At 43.2% G+C, this 19,193-nt stretch overlaps 1 protein-coding gene across 1 annotated transcript in view; it reads left to right on the forward strand.

Annotated features, from left to right (window-relative positions):
• The first annotated feature begins 1,527 nt into the window (after positions 1–1,527).
• The window catches only part of WIPF1 (WAS/WASL interacting protein family member 1), a 37,259-nt gene continuing 19,593 nt past the window's right edge, over positions 1,528–19,193 (forward strand). The window contains exons 1-3 of the mRNA XM_081095628.1: positions 1,528–1,731; positions 15,005–15,093; positions 18,651–18,780. Of these exons, the coding sequence (XP_080951754.1) occupies positions 15,043–15,093; positions 18,651–18,780 (181 nt within the window). The 5' untranslated portion in view covers positions 1,528–1,731; positions 15,005–15,042. The remainder of the gene's footprint in view (positions 1,732–15,004; positions 15,094–18,650; positions 18,781–19,193) is intronic.

Raw genomic sequence — 19,193 nt, forward strand, 5'->3', positions numbered from 1 at the left:
CCTGTGTGAGGCAGGAGGGATATAGTCATACCTTCAAGAGGCTCCAGGCAAAGTAGAGGATTCTCGGTCACCTAGCCTCCAGTGCTCGGTGCTCAGGAATTCTGCCATGGCTTGGCATCATGATAACTCTGCTTGTGCAGCTGGACTCATATCTCAAAGAGTTGAGAGTCTGAAAGAACCTTAGGCGCCAGCTATGCTGGTATTCCTCCGTAGGAGCATTTCCTCAGTAGAAGCATTTCCAGTGTTTTGGATGAGACTGTCCTAAGCATCATAGGAAATTTTTGCATTCCTGGCTCTGCCCATGAATCCTACTGACATAAGCCCCTATTTTAAATGAGAGTGGGGGGGGGGGGAGTCCTGTGGATCCAAACTGTCCAGTGGTCAGGAAAAATGCTACTGATAATCTTGCTTACATTTTGGCTCCAAATACCATTCCAACCCACTGTCCCCCACTCCCAAGTGAAAATGCCACCGCACATTTCCAACAGCCTCCTAAATTGAGAACCACTGGTCTACCCAGCTCTATCAGAATATTAGGCAACTTGTCTTTTCATGCCATTTTTCTCAGAACCCAGCAAAATCAAGACCCAAAGTTCAAATTTTACAACAAGGTTAGTTACTGAAATATGCCTCTGTTTTTCATTCTTTCAACTGATATTATTTTATCAGAGTTATATGGTATGTGTTGAGAACATTAAATCTGATCCTTTCAGATGGATCTAGAAAAAAAAATTGTGAGCATTTTCAGATTATTTAAACATACAAGGTTTTGGTATAATATTTTCTACCTACATTCCATTGCCCATCCACCTCTCAGAGTCCTTCAATGAGAAGCCTGGCTTTCCTTCTGTGTTCATTATCTCTGTGCTTCTGTCCAGCGTCTCCTGGGAGAGGTATTGTCACCCCATTAAATATGAAGGACAGAAACAAAACATGCTGGCATAGAAAGCTCTGGATCTTCATATGGCCAGAGCTGTGTATCATGTATCCTGACTTGGGCACCAAACCACCTGTCAAAACGCAGTTGCTTTCATACACCTGACCAGCTCTCCTCACCTGCATTTGTGACTTTCTCCCTATACACTTGAATGCTCTGGAGATGAGGATGAATCTTTTTTTCCAATTATTGGTGCATTTGAGAGCTTTTAATTCTTGAATGACTCTTTTCCTTCATACCAAATGGTATAGTTAATATCGAGAGTGATTCTTTCAAGTGGAATTTTCCTGAAGGAATCTCGGATTCCGTGAACAATTATTTTTATGGAGGTATCTAGAATAAAGTTGGGTTGTTAACTAGATGGATGTTCTGATCTCCTCCTCTTACTGTGCCAAGCAGATATATTACACCTTGTGGGAAGGAGAAACATTTTTTATCCTTTTAGTTTAGTTTGTGTGTTGTTGTTGTTGTGTGTTTTGTTGTTGTTGTTTTGCTTGCTTGCTTCTTAAGTAAAACCAATCTAGTTTCTTTTTCTGCAGCAAAGGAGGAAGGAACAAACAACAAATTAATCACACAGGAAGCGAATAACCACAGGAGAACGGCTGCCTCTGACTCAGTATGTCACATTTAATAAGAGGCCAGAGCGTGTCCAAAATGACTGTCCAAAAGCGACTCCACATTTGCCTTAGAAGATGATGCCTTTTTCAGGGACCGTTTTCTCTCGGGGTTCATCTCTTCCTTGCTCTCTGTCTGCCTGTGTCCCTGATCATGCCTTCCGACAGTATCCATTAACGGTAAGAAAAATTATATTTAAATGTATGTTCTTTATCAGCTAGAGGGGAGTACTAAATGGCTTTTAACGGGCCGTAGTATGTGGAGATAAAGCTCAATTTTTCAATGGAAGACCACGTGGTCTGTTCCTCTTGCACAGAAGGCCAGCTTCACTGCTATGGTGACTGCAGGTGATTCATAACTTGTGTTTGGAGCCAAAATGTAAGCAAGATTATCAGTAGCATTTTTTCCTGACTCCTGGACTGTTTGATCCACAAGTCTTCCCTTCACCCCCACCCCCCACCACCTACCTCCCCACCCCTGTTTAAAACGGGGCCTTATGTCAGTCAGGAAGTATAACTTTTCCGTGTATGGGGCAGTCCGGTTGCCTTTGACTGTGCTTTGGCCAGCAACAGCAAATGCTTTTAAAGTAAAGGGAGTCACTGGAAACTTCAAAGGAAAGCACCATGGAACTAAACTGTTGTTATTCTACTGCAACAGACAGACGTTACTTCAGTACAAATCCTAAATGAAACCATTTCTAAGCAGTCTTTAGAGAAGAAGATTTCTCTTTAGAATCATTCAACATCCTACCAGTGCAATCCATGTACAACCACTATTGCTAGTCCAATTCCGTAGCATTCACTATAACTATTTACATTTAATATGATTAATATTTTGGCATAAAATATTGTAGTTTTAAAATTTCAAGCCTAGTACCCAGAGCCTGTACCCAGAGACCTACAGAGCAGGATTGAGGAAATTCAGGGGTATCAAAAACGTTGTTTTTTTTTCCTTTGGGGCATGTATGAAAAAGCAACTTGACATTTACATTCCTCCCCACCCCCTCATGAAGCAACAGAAAATAAAGCTTTAAAATATTAAGAGGGCACATGCCAATTTAGTCAATAAGTACAAGTTCTTTTAAATAATTCAATGGTCTGAGTAGGGTCTACGGTAGGAAACGGGGAAGTGGTCAAATGAAAAGGCTGCAGGAAGAAAAGTAGTACAGCTGGATAGAGAGAAAGGAAGGACGAGGAGAAGCCTGGGACAGGTTCTGAGGTCAGTTCGTGTGGAAAATACCCTTACTATTCACTTGGATGGGGGGTCTTAAGCATTATATGTTACCTTCATAAAGCTATCTTGCTTCTGAGCTGGAACATCATCTAGTTAAAACTATTTTGTAGTCTAAAGAGATTAAATAATTCTCTTAAAATCAGTTGGGTTTTCTAATGCTCTTTGAAAAGTTCACTCATGGGTCACCTGTTCACAGCTCTTCAATTACTCCAATATCTAAACCTTTAAAGGATTGCACATACTGTGAATGAATTGTAATACTTAGAGAAATCCCCAAGAAAATCGTCCCTCAGGGATCAGCAGCAAATCTACCCTGCACTGATGATATCAAGTTCTAGATCTGGCCTATACGTTGGAAGTTCCCCAACCCATGCTAAAACGTAAGAGGAATGAGCTACCTAATTCCTGGGCCTTTTCAGTTTCTGCCCTTTTGAAGGCTTGCTTAACATCTCGTGAACAAGTCATTTACTTTGGAAGTTTCTGGCTGCTTGCAATTTGACTCATTTTTGTTACACCAAACTTCCATACATTTACTTCTTGTTGGAGGGAGCATTTCCCCTCCCTGGCCTAACTACCTCTGTCTGTATTTTGCAACCCTCACTCCTGAAAATTAAAACTGAAAATAATACTAGAAGAAGGAATGCCTTAATTAGAATGCTTTTCCGAGAAAATTAAAATTTCATGCACACCCCCCTTCACCATTCATTTGTAATGCAGAGGTTTACAAAGATATGGACATGTGGAGTAAGGTTTAAATCAACTTGTGTTTTCTCTTTCTCATCATAAAATGGGGGGCGGGGGGAACAGTAACAGTTATTGAGCCCTTTCCTATGTTAGGCTCTTTACTTTCACTTATTTTATTTTTAAAAAATGGCTAAAGGTATTAAGCACTTGCCTCATTTAATAACCCTACTTAACAGGTGCCATTTTCCCCATTTTATTGTGGGAACGGGACTCAGAGAGGCTAAGGAATTGCCCAAGACCACCTGACGACTAAGTGTGTAGGAGACGTTCTGTCATTTAAAGAACTTTTTTCCTAAGTGCAGGTTAGAGACAACATCAGATGCCCTTTTCCAGGCCTGGAGTCTGGGGTTATGCAAATGCTTCTTTTTAAATGTCACAGCAACAGTAAATAGCTTTAAAGTGAATAAGAATTTTTCTTTCTAAGTCTTTGACCTTTGCAGAAGTAAGTTTGGTAACACTTCTAACTTATATAAGAAAGGCTCCACCTTTTCTTTAAAAAATTATTTTAAAAAGAAACATCCTCAAGGGAAAAAAAAGGCCCCACTTTCAACAATAAAATGAATAAAATACATCAAGTGTGTTGACATATATGCAGTGTGTGTGTGAGTGCATGCATGTGTATGAATCTGTGTGTGAGTGAGTGTGTGTGTATGTATGTGGGTGTAGTGGAGAACAGGGGTAGATCTTAATTCCATGATAAAATTAAAGATGGTGCTGAGGATTTAGGAAAATTTGAGATTTGAGCCCCTTACAGAGAATGCTTGGCAGAGATGGGAAGTAGTGGGAGGAAATCAATACTGTTTAGTTATGTGGATAAAGTAGAACAGGGTTTCCCTTCCCTTCCTCACAGTTAAACAACAGGTAGGTGGGTCATTCAACTTACTTTCATTTTCTCACTTTTGAAAAGGCTTGATGTCCATGAATTTGCATTAGTTTCTAAATTAAACATATATGACAGCAGGTTAAAAAAATAATTTTACTTCATAGCAGCCTTTATTTTCCTAGCAGTTTACTCTTACAGTAAAATTGTGAATTGGCATCATACTAATTGTAATAACATTGTAGATGCTCCAAAATGTCTTCTGAAAAATGCCTTTCCCACCTCCCAAATTAATCAACTCTTTATCTAAATAAATTCTAAAAGAAGTATTTACAAAATAGCCAAGGACCCTCTAGCCCTTAGGCCAAAACTCTTGCCGTTGAGAAGACAGCCCATAAGCACAATTAACTTAAGTTAACATCATCTGAAGTCATGTTCAACCGAGAAAGGAGCGAGTACATTTTGAGAAATAAGGGGTTTCAGGTACAGAAAGCTTGTATTCCACATTCAGCTCAGACTGAGAATATCAGCAACACTAACTAGGCGAGGCTGTCGCTCTACTTATCATAAAGCAACCCTTGCTTCTCTGCTCCACCTTCTGCTTCCTCTTGGGCTGAGCAGCCTTTTCTGTCTTTCCTCTTGTATTGATTGCCTCATTGCCTGCAGCCCTCTGAGCTTGGGCCTGAGAAGAGGAAAAGTTACAATAATAGGAACAAACTTTATGCAAAGATGTGACATTTTCTAAAATGGCCAAAGGACATGCACGGTTGGTGGGGGTGCGGGTTGGGGCACAGAAATGTTGCACTGTGACTGGTATCGTCAAACAGAAACTACAGGCGACTGCAGCTGTGAAAAGATTGTGCTAAAGAAACAGGATGGCTGTGGTTTGCTGTGAGCATCAATTTTCCTGTTGAGCATTTTTACAGGAAGTTGAAGAACAAAGCCAACTTCATCTTAATTTGTACTAATGGTTTTCAGATCTTAAATACATCCCACTAAGTTTGCATCATGGAGGAGCCTCTAAAGAATAGAACCCAGAATAATTGTGTAGAAATCCTAAAACTACTAGCTTTTTAAAATACAGGATTGTAGCAGCAATGTGAGTTGGTTAAATGGCTTTCTTTTTCCATTGTAACTTGGAGTGGATTCATTGCTTTATAATGAATGCCTCTGAAATCCTTTCTTATGATTGTAAGAAATCAATATAAATTTAAGTGCCTTTTCTTATTAAAACACTGTTGAGTTATACTAGTATATATTACAAAGTTCTTTCTATTAGTATTTATTGGTCAAATAATTGTGCGTATATATGTGTGTGTGTGTGTGCGTGTGTGTGTGTGTGTGTATGTGTGTTTCCGTCTGTGTATTTATAAGCTAGAAGGATATACATCAAAATGTTAATGAAAATTACTTGGCCATTATTAACCCCAAATCTTTTCACCTAACATTTAATTATTATCAAATGCTTCCTTCAGTGGTTAAGCGCCACTGTTGTGTTTCATTTTCATCTTTGTGTATTTTTGTGTTGTCTATTGATTTCTAAATGAATAAATGCTACTTTTAGAAGAAAAAAATCTCAAAATAATCAATCTGAAAAAGCCAAGAGAATGTGAGAAATACATACATAAAAATACTTTAAGAACATTATATATAAAGTAAAATATAAATGAATATAAATACAGATAAGGTACAGAATAAAAAGTGATGAGGGTAAGAGAGCATTTGGACCTTTAGATCTGTCCAGTTGTATTATTTCTATTATAGCCACCCCACCCCAACCCCCCCCCCCCCACACACACACAGAGTGAATAAAATACTCAATTGAGTTAACCTTTTGAAAAAAAAGTTTAAGTTTCTCCTATTTGTAGTATAGTATTTAAGTGACTTGGCAGTATTTATATAGCAAAATGCTTTATAGTTTTGAATAATACAAAATGGTGCTAAAACATAACTGGATAAACCTGCTTCTTATGGTCTCGAATAGAGCATGGCTGATTCAGCAACACCCCCCCCACCACCACCACCACCACCACACACACACACACACACACACACACACACACACACACACACTTGGGATAGAGGCAGCCTTCTGAGGATCATCAGGTATTTTCATTGGACAGAGTTGGAAATCTCTCCCCTCTTCATGTCATTCTGTAGTGGGGGCCTCACATGGCATGATCTAGTGAATTTAAAGTTGGCTCTGTGAAACTAAGAAATGGTTTACTTAAATAACTAAGTCGTTCTCTTGATCCTAAGAAAGTGGATCATTTTATACTCAGAAATAATTCTGCTTTCTTAGATGAGCACATTGAAGAAGAAAACATAAGTTTCCTGGGCTGAACTGTGGGCTGTGGTTGAGCCTCTTGTTGGCCATGCCTTCGGGGCGAGTATGTCTGTTAGAGGGTGAGGAGTCTTTCTCACAAGTGTTCCTCATAACCAGTACCACAGATGTAAGAAATGGCTCTGGGCTGCAAGATGCCCTGGCTGGTCTAGGCCCAAAGTGTGATGCTGTCTAGTGTGAGTGTTAATCCATAATGCTGACCTACTGGCATTATAGTAAAACCAACAAAGCCAACCATTTCGTTCACAGAACTAGGCAGTTCCAGGGTTTCTAAATATTGATGCATGTTGCGTGTGTATGTGCATGCATGTGTGTAGGCAACAAAGAAGAACCAACTAATGAATTTTTAATTTATGCAAAATATCCTGCTCTGTTCTCTCAATCCATAGAACCAATCCCTTTATAAAAGTTTTATGAGTAGATCCCTCTCCTCACTTCAACAGCTTTTCACCTGAAATTTGACGATTTTTGAATGATGTATTTAACTATTAAATAAGACTTGTGCAGTCTCTCACATACCTAAGGTTTGGGATAATTTTTTTTTATATCTTTAATGTATGACAATCCAGAGATATTTTGGTGTAAGAAATTGATTGATGGATATTTTAGTCAAAAGCTATTATTTTGTAATTTCCACAATGGATAATGGACAAGTATTGTTAAAACTGTGCATATTCATTTGCTAGGACTCCATACCAAAACCTCAGACTGGGTGGCTCAAACAGCAGAATTTTATTATCTCTAGAGGTTAGAAGTCCAAGATCAAGGCGCCAACAGGTTTGGTTTTTCCGAGGACTCTCTTCTTGGCCACCTTCTCCCTGTGTCCTCACAGGGCCTCTTCTTTATGCTCATGCGTCCCTGGTGTCCCTTCCTCTTCTTATAAGGACCTCAGTCATATTGGATTAGAGCCCACCTAATGGTCTTATTTTAACCTAATCACCTCTCCGGAGGTCTTATCTCTAAATAGAGTCACATTCTGAGGTACTGGGTAGGGGTTGAGGCTTCCACATGTGCATTTGAGAGGGACACGATTCAACCCATAACACTGTGTACGAAAACAAGAAAGCCTTTTCCATCCCTGTGGGTTTTCTTTGTGCACATAAAATTCAACACACAAGGTGAATGTTTTAGAAAAAAATCTGGCTTTTCTCCCTGTGCTCAAAGCTATTTAAACAGTGAAATGATTCTTTAAGATAAATTAATTCTCAAAAAATGTATGTTCTTAAAAATGTAATGCCTGAGGTGGGGGTGGGGTGAGAGGGCAAGGATCAGCTGATGGGAAGGTCAGTGATCCTCCAGCTTCAGGGAGACTCACTACGGTGGGAGGCGGGACACGATGATCTCAAAGAGCTGATTCTGATGCAAGAGAGAGCTCCCACTCCAGGCCCCCTGCCCTGGTCCTTTCCCTTGTGTGAGGACTCCTGCTGGCACCAGGACAGGGCTGCCTTTCCTGCCCTGCTCCCCTCTCCCAAGGGAGGAACCACACGTACAAGGCCCCCCCACTCCCCTCCACCCCCCACCCCCCCCCCACCCCCGTGCAGCTCTCGCCACAAAGGGCCTCAGCCAAGTCGCCAGCTTGGTCCCTCCTCTGCCAGGAGCTTGAGCGACACTCACACCGGAAGGACTTGTGCTCACCCTCAAGGAAGACCGTTGTAGACCCGCCTGTGGATTGCTTACCCTACCAGACATGGCGGGAGCTTCCTGTGCACCATTTCATTTCATCCTCACAGTAACCCCCATTTAACAGATGGGAAAGAGAGGCGCAGGCAGGTTAGAGTCTTATCTCAGGTTATGAGGTAGCAGAACAAAGATTCAAAATCATCATCTCCCGACCCAGGTCTCATGTTCTCACAGGAATTCTAACGCTTCTCATGCCACAGACCACACTAGTGTCTGATAAAGCCCAAAGGACTCCCTCTTGGACTGTTGTAAAAAGCATAAAACAGAATACAGAGCATTACTAAGAAAACTAGTTATACTGAAATATGTACAAGATCTAAACAGGGCCATCATTTCAAGAGAGATCTGCCACTGTTGTAATAGGTTGTGAAAATCTATTGGTGAAAAAGTGTCAGGTGCTGTGACTTGTGGGTTATATTCACAATCGAAGGAAATATAATTTTTGTTAGAGCTTAGGGGAGTAAATATGTCCTTTTCCTCATCCATGTTCACGAGCCCCTGAACTTAATCCACAGACCCTGCAGGTGTAAGGATCCAGGTTAGGAATGCCTGGTCTGATAGGATCCAGGCTGCTTTGAGGCCCTTCAGTAAGGCCCAGTTCTGGTTCTGATATGGGCTAACTCCTTGAGAGGAGGGAAGCCAGGGCCCTCCCAAGGCCTTGGGTTCTGCTCCACTGGCAAAGTCAGGGTCTGCCAGGAAAGCAGTCTGTGCGTAATGCTAGCAAGCCCCTCTGACACGGCCCATTCTTTGCCCAAATCTCAGAATGCACAGGGCTGATGCTGGGAGCCCTTGGCCAAATGCCAGCACATGGCGTATTTGTTTGACCCCTGGCTCTTCCATTCAACACATATTTAATGAGAATCCTACTTTGTGCCAGGTCTTAGGGAGCCCTGGTGGAGGTCAGTCCAGTGGGAAGACAGCCAAGAAATGGGCCTGGTGGGGGCCAGGCATGGGAAATGTGAGATTGGTCTTTGCCCCACGTGGTGAGGTAGCAGGATTGAGTCTGAGGCTTCTTGCAGACCTGGACAAATCCAGACAAACAGCTGTTCAGCTTGAAAGGAGCAGAGACATGGCAGCCTCTGTAATCACCTGTCAGCATTGAGGAGGAAGAGGGAGGGGTTTATCTGGAGGAGAGTGAGAAATTGGGGGCAAAGCAGCAGCAGCGGAGAGAACAGACTACAGTTGACCCTTGAACAACCCAGGCTTGGACCATGCAGGTCCACTTATATGAAGATTTTTTTTCAATAAATGTACTTATTGAATGTAAATGTATTTACCTTTCCTTATGACTTTCTTAATAACACTTTCACTTCTCTAGCTTTCTTTACTATAAGAATACATATGTAATATGTAATATGTATCCTATATAATAAAAACCTAATATGCAAATTGACCAAATGGTGGAACAACCAGTCACAATGACATGCACTGACCACCAGGGGGCAGACACTCAATGCAGGAGCTGCCCCCAGGCCAGCCAAGGCAGTTGTCAGAGCCCCCCCTCCACCCCCGATCGCCCTGCTGGTCACCCCACAGATTGGCCCTGATCACTGGCCAGGCCTAGGGACCCTACCCATGCATGAATTTTGTGCACTGGGCCTCTAGTAACATATATGTGTTAATTGACTATTATCAGTAAAGTTTCCAGCCAACAATAGGCTATTAGCAGTTCAGTTTTGGGGGAGTCAAAAGTTATGTATGGGCTCAGCTGTGTGGGGCCAGTACCCCTAGCCCCTCATGTTGTTCAGTGTACTTGTGTCTGCATCCCCTCGGAAAGGTGAGGGTGTCACCCGCAGGTCCTCCCTCTCCCTTGTATCCAAGGTGGCCAGGCGGGGAAGGCTGAATGTCGGTGGTCCAGGGGCTTATTTGTAAGTTAGTTAGTGCACAGTCAGAACCATAATTGCAACAGAAAATTATAAAATAATTAAAGGGAACTTGGAGGGTAGAGCCCCTCTACCACAGTCTGGCCCCTAAGATGTACAGGACAGAAGTTTAGTTTCATCTTTGCAACCAGAGACTGACTCAAGAGAACCAAACCCATAAGAAGTTCCTGGTGGTTGACCAGAATCCATCCTTCTTGGTATTGGGATAACAGGATGGCAGTTTAGTTGGTGAACATGGGATCCAACACAATAAATTCACGTGCTAAGGGGCGTTTCATCCACCAAGCCCATCTCTGCTCCACAGAGCCCGCCTCTCGGGCCTCTGGGTGGTCCCGTCCCCACCGCCGCCTTACTGAGCCGCTTTCTCCAGCTGTGATACCACTGCTTTGGCTGCAGCATCTCTCACAGTCGGCTGGACCTGAATCCAATGTCAGATTCCTGTCCTTCCTCCTGGTCCTAGGACATGTCTGACTCTGCAGCCTCCAAAGGTGCCTTCTGCAGCCAGGAACCCCCTGTACAGACTTAACACAGGCACCAGTCCGAGTACACTGCCCAATTAGCCCCCCCCACCCCCCCGCTGGGGTACCTAGTTGGTGTCATGCCGAAAACCAATCTAAGGAACACATGTTAAAAGAATCTTTGTCTGAGTCCCTTATTTAAAAACAGATTCTGACCTAGTTTACATGTGAGCCGTAGCACTAGTTAGCTAGCCCTTTACCTGCTTATAAATGTTTATCTAAGAGAGCAGGGTTGGAAGGACTTGATATGAATGGATTGTGTGGGTCTTTTAGTGAGTTGCTTAATTTCTCTACCTCTCTGTCCTCTGTAAAACTAGCAGAATCGTGCTAGTTTGCGATGTCTGTAAAAGTTAAAGACGATGTCGGTGACGAGCCCTGGGTCCAACTGACTGTCGGTTATGAGCGCTGCTCTGGCTGCTGTGGAGTATTTCATTTCCTTCTCTAGAGGGCCCGCTTGGAACAGAACTACCTGCCTGTCCTCATTCCTGCCTCCCCGCAACTTTGACAAGTCCGGCCACGTCCTTTTAGCTTTTCCTCCCGTTTCTGTGCACAGAAAGCAAGCCACCCAGCAATACTTTAATATGGCGACTTTCAACCTTTTTTCCTCCTGGTACACATACACCAATTACTAAAATTCCGTGGCACGCCAAAAATATATTCTATTCTTTGCCGATCTAACAAAAAAATAGGTATAATTTTGATTTGTTCACACCGGATAGCTATTGTGTTGGCTGTTGTCATTTTTTATTTGTCAATCGTAGGGAAAGGAGGTCAGTGCCCCTGACTAGATAGTCAGGCGTTGCGTGTTTTAACATTCTTGCGACACACCAGTTGAAAAGTCACCACTTTCATAGAATGTGTTTTTTCGAGGTGTGTTTTCCACATTAATATTTAGCAGTTGAACTCAATTTAAATTCTAAGAAATTGTGTTCTGCAATTAAGAGACTATTGAGAATGGGAGAAAGATACTTCTGCTGTTGGAAACTGGGGACGCATGTTCCATAGAAACAGTGTTAGCTCGGGTGGTCAGGGTGCCAGGCTGCCCACTGGTTTAAAGCCCAAACTCTGCAAACAGGCTTCTCAAATGCTGAAGCAGATTCAGCTGCGGGGAGAGGGGCAGAGACTTGATGATTCTAACAGCTCTGGGTGAGGCCCACGGTGCTGGTTGGGGTCCCCACTTAGAGCAGCTGCAAGGACTGGGTGGGAAAAGTTGGAATTGCTTAGGGTGAGAAAGTGGGTGAGGTGCTGCTGGGGCTGGGACCTGGTGGGATGAGACCCAGGGATGGGACTCCGAGGATGAAGAGAAAGGGAGACGGGATTGTGGCTTGTGTAACTCCTAGGGCAGGGGGTGGGCAACCTTTTTGTGAGTGCGTGCCAAAACCAGCAATATCTCTGACTCAAAAATCTGCGTGCCAATCCTAATTTTTTGAGAACATGTTACACCTACTTGATATCTCTTAAGGTGTACGTATGTGAAGAACCTTGAAGAAATAATAAAATTCATTCGAGCGACAAAAACACAGTATATGATGATGAAAAATACATTTTTTAATGTATACATGTACACTGATAGTCCGACAGAAAACTTTATGACTCCCCTTGATATTATCAGTGGGACTTTTGCTGCTGCATCACTGATGACAGAGATTTTACATCAGGTTTATATTTCATGACTTTCAGAGATATGCACGAGCTACTACTTTCATCCGTCAGGCTACTCCTATCACGAGACTTAACAAAATTCATCACTGAGAACAAAGATTCACAAGCGTATGTGGATGAAACCAAAACACTGGTCGGATCTAGGAAGCTAGGGAGAGTTAAGGCAGAGGCATAGAAATTGCTCTTCCCCTCTCTCGTCAATCCATGTCTATGGTCTTTAAGATAACTTGTTATGTAAAATTATTTATTTATCTAAGATGCACCTACACTGAATTTATCTGAAAAATAAAAAAGTTGATATTAAGAAAATAATTGTAAATGGAAGATTATAAGAGAGGGTTTCACGTGCCAGCAAAAGTTACTGGCGTGCCATGTTTGGCACGCTTGCCAGGGGTTGCCCACCCCTGTCCTAGGGTTTCCTCACTGCTGTTCTCCAGTCCCCGATGTCTGCCTGCTACCCCCTTCACCATTGCTACTCACCAGGGTTTCCCTAAACTCTCCCACTCAGTCGCAGAACCTGGCCTGCCTTTGTCCCCAGAGCAATCCCACTACCCACAAAGCTTTCCCAATGTAGCCCATTTCTAGTAAACAGCCCGGGGATCATAGGTTTAAGCCCCTATTGTTGTTGTTTTTTTAATATACATATTTTTTTATTTCAGAGAGAGGAAGGGGGAGGGAGAGAGGGATAGGAACATCAATGATGAGAATTATTGATTGACTGCCTCCTACTGGGGATCGAGCCCACAACCTGGGCAAGTACCCTGACTGGGAATTGAACTATGGTCTCCTGTCTCATAAGTCAACACTCAACCACTGAGCCACATCGGCCAGGCAAGCCCCTAGCCTTTTCCCCCTCTTTTTTTCCACTTAGATCCTACAGGGAAATGGCAAGGCACATAAAGATAGAAATGGGGCCTCCTCATCCATCATCTTACCTGCCTACCTTACCTTACCACTGTCTCCTTTCCCCAGAAGACTAAGAACGATGAGGGCAAGAGCAGAAACAGATTCACCTTTGCATTCCTACAGTGTGTACTCAGACCCAGGTGAATGTCAGGAATCTGCACAGAAAAGAACACAGCAGGTGTAGGACTGAGGGGAAGAGGGAGCGCAAGAAAGGATTGTGTATGGGCAAAGGACCTAAATAGACATCTTTCAAAAGAAGACATACAGAAGGCCAAGAGACATATGAAAACATGTTCAAAGTCACTAATCATCCGAGAGATGCAAATCAAAACAACAATGAGGTACCATCTCACACCTGCCAGAATGGCTATCCTAAACAAACAACAAGTGCTGGAGAGGATGCGGAGAAAAAGTAACCCTCTTGCACTGCTGGTGGGAATGCAGACTGGTGCAGCCACTGTGGAAAACAGTATGGAAATTCCTCAAAAATTAAAAATGGAACTTCCACTTAACCCAGTAATCCCACTTCTAGGAATATATCCCAAGAAAACAGAAACACCAATCAGAAAGGATATAAGCACCCCTATGTTCATAGCAGCACAATTTACAATAGCTAAGATTTGGAAACAGCCTAAGTGCCCATCAGCAGATGAGTGGATTAGAAAACTACACAATGGAATACTATGCTGCTGTAAAAAAGAAGGAATTCTTACCATTTGCAACAGCATGGATGGAACTGGAGAGCATTATGCTAAGCGAAATAAGCCAATCAGAGAAAGATAAATATCACATGATCTCACTCATTTGTGGACTATAATGAACAACATAAACTGATGAACAAAAACAGAACCAGAGCCATAGAAGCATCAAACAGACTGTCCAACCTATGAGGGAAGGCAGGGGTGAGGGGGTAAGAGATCAACCAAAGGACTTGTATGCATGCATACGAGCATAACCAATGGACCCAGACAGGGGGAGGGAGAGTGAGGGCATGTGCTGGGGGGGGGGGGGGGTGGCCAGGGAGAGGTCAGTAGGGGAAAAAGGAGACTTATGTAATACTTTAAACCATAAAGAATTTAAATTTAAAAAAAGAAATTATATTTATACCAAAAGAAAGAAAGAAGAAAGAAAGAAAGAAAGAAAGAAAGAAAGAAAGAAGGAAGGAAGGAAGGAAGGAAGGAAGGAAGGAAGGAAGGAAGGAAGGAAGGAAGGAAGGGAAAGAGAGGGAGAAAGAAAGAAGGAAAGAGAGAGAAAGAAAGAGAGAAAGAAAGGATTTTGTCATGGAAATGAGTAAGGAAGAGAAGCCACTTGTTCATGAGACTTTGCCGGGACACATTTCCAGCAATGTCATCACCTTCCAGCTACCCAGGCCACAGGCTCAGGAGCCCCGCATGGGCCATTCCCCCACCTGCTTAGGTGGGTGGTGGAATTGAGCAGCACAAGGTGCTGGATTTTGCTTCCAGTCTCTTCAGGCACTTAGGCTGAGAAGCCTCCCTGTAGGCTCCTTCCAGAACAGTCACAGCTTAGCAACATGGCAAAGGTAATCCCACCTCTTATGAAAGCTGGCCTGTGTGAATAGCGGGCACTTTGGTGGGGAAGAGGGAAGAGTAGGACAGAGTATTACTAAGAAGTCTAATACAGGACCGTGTTTTGTTTTTACAGACTTATCAGCAAGACTGTTGAAAGCTTAGCTGTCCAAGATGCCCGTCCCTCCCCCTCCAGCGCCCCCGCCGCCGCCCACATTTGCTGTGGTGAGTGGTTCCTCGCCCTCCATGATTCATGCATGAAGCCGCCGAATGAAGCTGACTCTGGCACCCATGTGTTTGTTTTCAATGTTTTTGCATTCTGGCTTAAATATGATATGGGGAGCTTTCCAGGTGCTGGCGTGAGCCAGAACCAGGGTTGGTTGTCTGATGTCTCCTGCCGTGCACAGTGCATGTGTGGGCCGTGGGGCAGTTGGGTGTCCTCTGTCATGTCCAGTGAGAGAAGTGTCCTGTTCATTCATTCCCATGCACTGACCCATGACAGGTTTGCAAGGGCAGTTCTGCCCTGTTTCCATTCAAATGGGCCCAACTTCTGGGCAGGACAGTCCAGAAACCCAGGTCTCTATCTGAAAACACATCCATTCCAGTGTCCTCCAGACCCACTCTTTTCTTTTTCTCTGCCATTTGCCTACTCTGTGTTTTTGACAACTATCCCCGACTCCCACCATTACCTCAAGACCTCCTCATACACCCACACCCCTCTTTAAATCTATTCTTGCATTTAGACATCTAAACGCAAAGGAATTTCTTCCCTGGGCTCATCCTGATCCTTGCTAGACCCATCCTCACAAGTTAGTGCCCCCTCTTCCAGGAAGCCCACAGCCTTTCCCGGGGCGATACAGGGGCTCCCAGCCATGCCATCACAAAGGCCTCCGCCAGCTTGGGAAGCCTGCATTGCTTAAATGCTCCCAAGGACGGGCCCTTCATTTTTCATGTGGGGAAAGGAAAAGTCCTTTGCCCAGGCTGCTATGGGCACATTTCTATAGACCAGTGGTTCTCAACCTTCCTCATGCCACGACCCTTTAATACAGTTCCTCATGTTGTGGTGACCCCCAATTTCATTGTTACAAATTGGACATAATTAAAGCATAGTGATTAATCACCAAAACAATATGTAATTATATATGTGTTTTCTGATGGTCTTAGGCGACCCCAAAGGGGTTGCGACCCACAGGTTGAGAACCGCTCCTATAGACCATCTAAGGTTGGAGCCTGGTTGGAAGAACAGACCATTAATTAGCTCGTTGCTATTTGAGCTGTGGTCCTCCAACTGCTAGTTAGAGCCCCCAAGGAGATAAGCACAGAAATTGAGAGTAAGCATATAGAAACACAGCAACTTGATAGTGTTTTGCCTGTTGTTGTTGTTTTAAATATGTTTGTATTGATTTGAGAGAGAGAGAAAGGGAGAAGGAGAGAAAGATAGAAACATCGCTGAAAGAGAAACATCAATGGGCTCCCTCCTGGGGATTGAGCCCACCACCGGGGCATGTGCCCTGACTGGGCATTGAACTGGCGAACTCTTGGTATGTGGATTGATGCTCAACCCCTGAGCCACACCGGCTGAACTGCCTGTTGTTTTTAAGATTGCATTTTTGTGCCTTTTTTTTTTTTACTAAGTTACTGTTATTTTACAAAAATATCAGTCCATGATAGATTGGAAGTTTTTTCTTAAAAATTGGTCTTTTACTTAGATAAGTTTGAAAAGCTCTGATCTAATATTACAGGATTAGTTTATATTTCCCCAAAAAATGTAGGTTGTATACCACTGCTGGGTAGTACATACTTTAATTTTTGTTTTATTTCAATGTTCATGTGTTTATCTTAATATGTGCTCTAAAAATTATAACTAGAACACCCAGAGTTTAATACGGAGTTACTTTAAAATAAAATGCTCACTGAAAAGTAGTAAATTATATATTGAATAGACTTAATAGAAACATAAAATAAATGACAGGTAGCATGAGAAGATGGCCAAAATCATGAAGGCTGTACCAGAATGACTGAAATTTGGGAAACTTCATTAATTTTTTTCAATTGATATATATTTGACACATAATGTTGTATAAGCTTATGCCGTACATGTTGGTTTGACACATTTATATATTATAATTAGCTCTGTTGCTTTAGCTAACACTTCCATCACATCACATAATTATCTTTTCTTCTTTGTGGTGAGAACATTTAAGATCTTGCCTGTTAGCCTGATTATAATGCAGCATTGTAATGCAGACTGAAATTACTGTCCTGGGCATTAGATCTCCAGAACTTCATCTTCCAGATGCACGTCTGTGCCCTTCAACAGCAGCTCCCCAATTCGGGGAAGGGACATTTTAGACCCACATTTGTCCTTCCAACAGATTCTAGGGAAGGCTCTGCAGCCAGCCTGCCAGGGTTTGATCCTGGCCCCTGCTCTTACCAGCTGGGTGACCCGAGCGAATGATCTGACCCGCCTGCGCCAAGTTTCCTTGTCCCTAAAGTGGACCTACTGACTCCCCTTTCTGAGGACTGAATGAATTCATGCACATGAAGTGCTGAAACAGTGCCTGACCCATAGTCCAAGCGATGTTATTGTCATGAACAATGTCAAGACCCTTGCAGCTTAACACACAGAGATTCTATGTAGCCAACCTGAGGGTTTTTCTTAGCTCCCCCTTGGCCTCTGACTGCCTCTGTAATAAATAACTAGGTACCAATGGTTTAGCATTAAGCTAAACTTCCCAGGTTTACCTGCCATGGCCCTCACTGGCACCTCCAAGATCAGATCCTTCCTGAAGGGCTGGGCCAGCCGAGCGGGACTCCCGGGTCTACCAGATGGCCTCTCCCTAGGACCAGGCCAGACCAAACCAGGTTCCAAGTGTGACAGACACAGGCACATGCCAACTTCCAAGTTCGTATGCTGGGCTCTTAGAGTCCCCACTCCCTACAATAATCCTGGATAAACAAGAGCCCAACTTCATAGTAAGGATCTCTCCCAGGAATTCTGAAAGAATAGGAAATACTCAAATATCTTAAAGCAGCACTTTTGTCGGCTCTGCAATCTCTGTGAACTAAGTTTTCAAAGAAACACCTTAGGCCAAAGGGACATGAGGGAGTTTTGAGTTAATGGAAATGTTACACACTTTGCTTGTGGTGGTGGCTACAAGCAAGGTGATTGTATATGTTTGTCAAAACTCACAGGACTCTACATTTAAAGGGTGCTGTTACTATATGCAAATTATACCTCAAGTCTCTCTTAAAAAGAAGGGGGGGGGGAAACTTTGGCAATGTAAACAGAAGGAATTGTTTTTCTCAAACTTTGGTGGATTAAAAAATAATACAGGTGACCTGTTCTGCTAGGAGCAGTTTTCTCCTTGTACCAGTTAGTTCCAAAAGATACAAAAGAGAAGCTCTTCTTCAGACACATTCTAGAGAATGAAGCCTTGTGGCATCCTGCAGAATCTTCCAGATTCAAGTTCCCTTCTCATTTCTAGCCATCAACCCGGGCATTGCCGGTCACAGCCAGACAATGGACTGAATTTTCAGAGACTTCTATCGGGAACTGACTCTACCTGCATTAAAAATAAATGTCATTGATTTCTGCATCTGCTCCCAAATGTCTGGGTCATAAAAAGAATGACACCGGGTCTAAAACTTGTGGAGAATTTACAACCTATTGCCAGCAGCCTCAATCCCAAGCTCCCAACACGCTAGCTGTCTCCACTGAGGGTTGTAGCACTTGATTTTAATTCAAGAGATGAATACGAGTTTGCATGGTTTCCTTTCAGGCCAATACAGAAAAGCCTGCCTTGAATAGGTCAGAGCTGGCTGGGAGGAATGCTCTGCTCTCCGACATCAGCAAAGGGAAGAAACTTAAGAAGACCGTCACCAATGACAGAAGCGCCCCGATACTGGACAGTAAGTGAAGGGAGTTCCTTCCCACAGAGAGAAGTGGTTTATGGCGTAACACTCAGCCCTACCCTTCCCACCAAAAAATTTTTTTTTGGTTAACAACAGCTGCAAAGCTAGCAGAATAAGGGACTGTGTCACTCATTGTAGGCCACGGCTCCGGCTTGGGTTCCCTCTAATGCTGCAGGAAGCCAGTATAATAATTCTTTGTTTAAGACACACACAGCAGCAATTCTCTGAATTATTCAAACACTTTCTGGAAATTAACTCTTTGCACCACAGATCAAAAGGCAGGATGAAACAGGGAAAGAACCCTATCCTTGGAATCAAAGGATACGGGTTCAAGTCCTGGCACATCCATCACTTATCATCTCCAAGCCTACTGCCCTCGCAAGTTCATTGTGAACATAAATGAGACAATG

Source organism: Myotis nattereri (genome assembly GCF_964212035.1).
Source record: "Myotis nattereri genome assembly, chromosome: 7".
Lineage (NCBI taxonomy): Eukaryota > Metazoa > Chordata > Mammalia > Chiroptera > Vespertilionidae > Myotis > Myotis nattereri.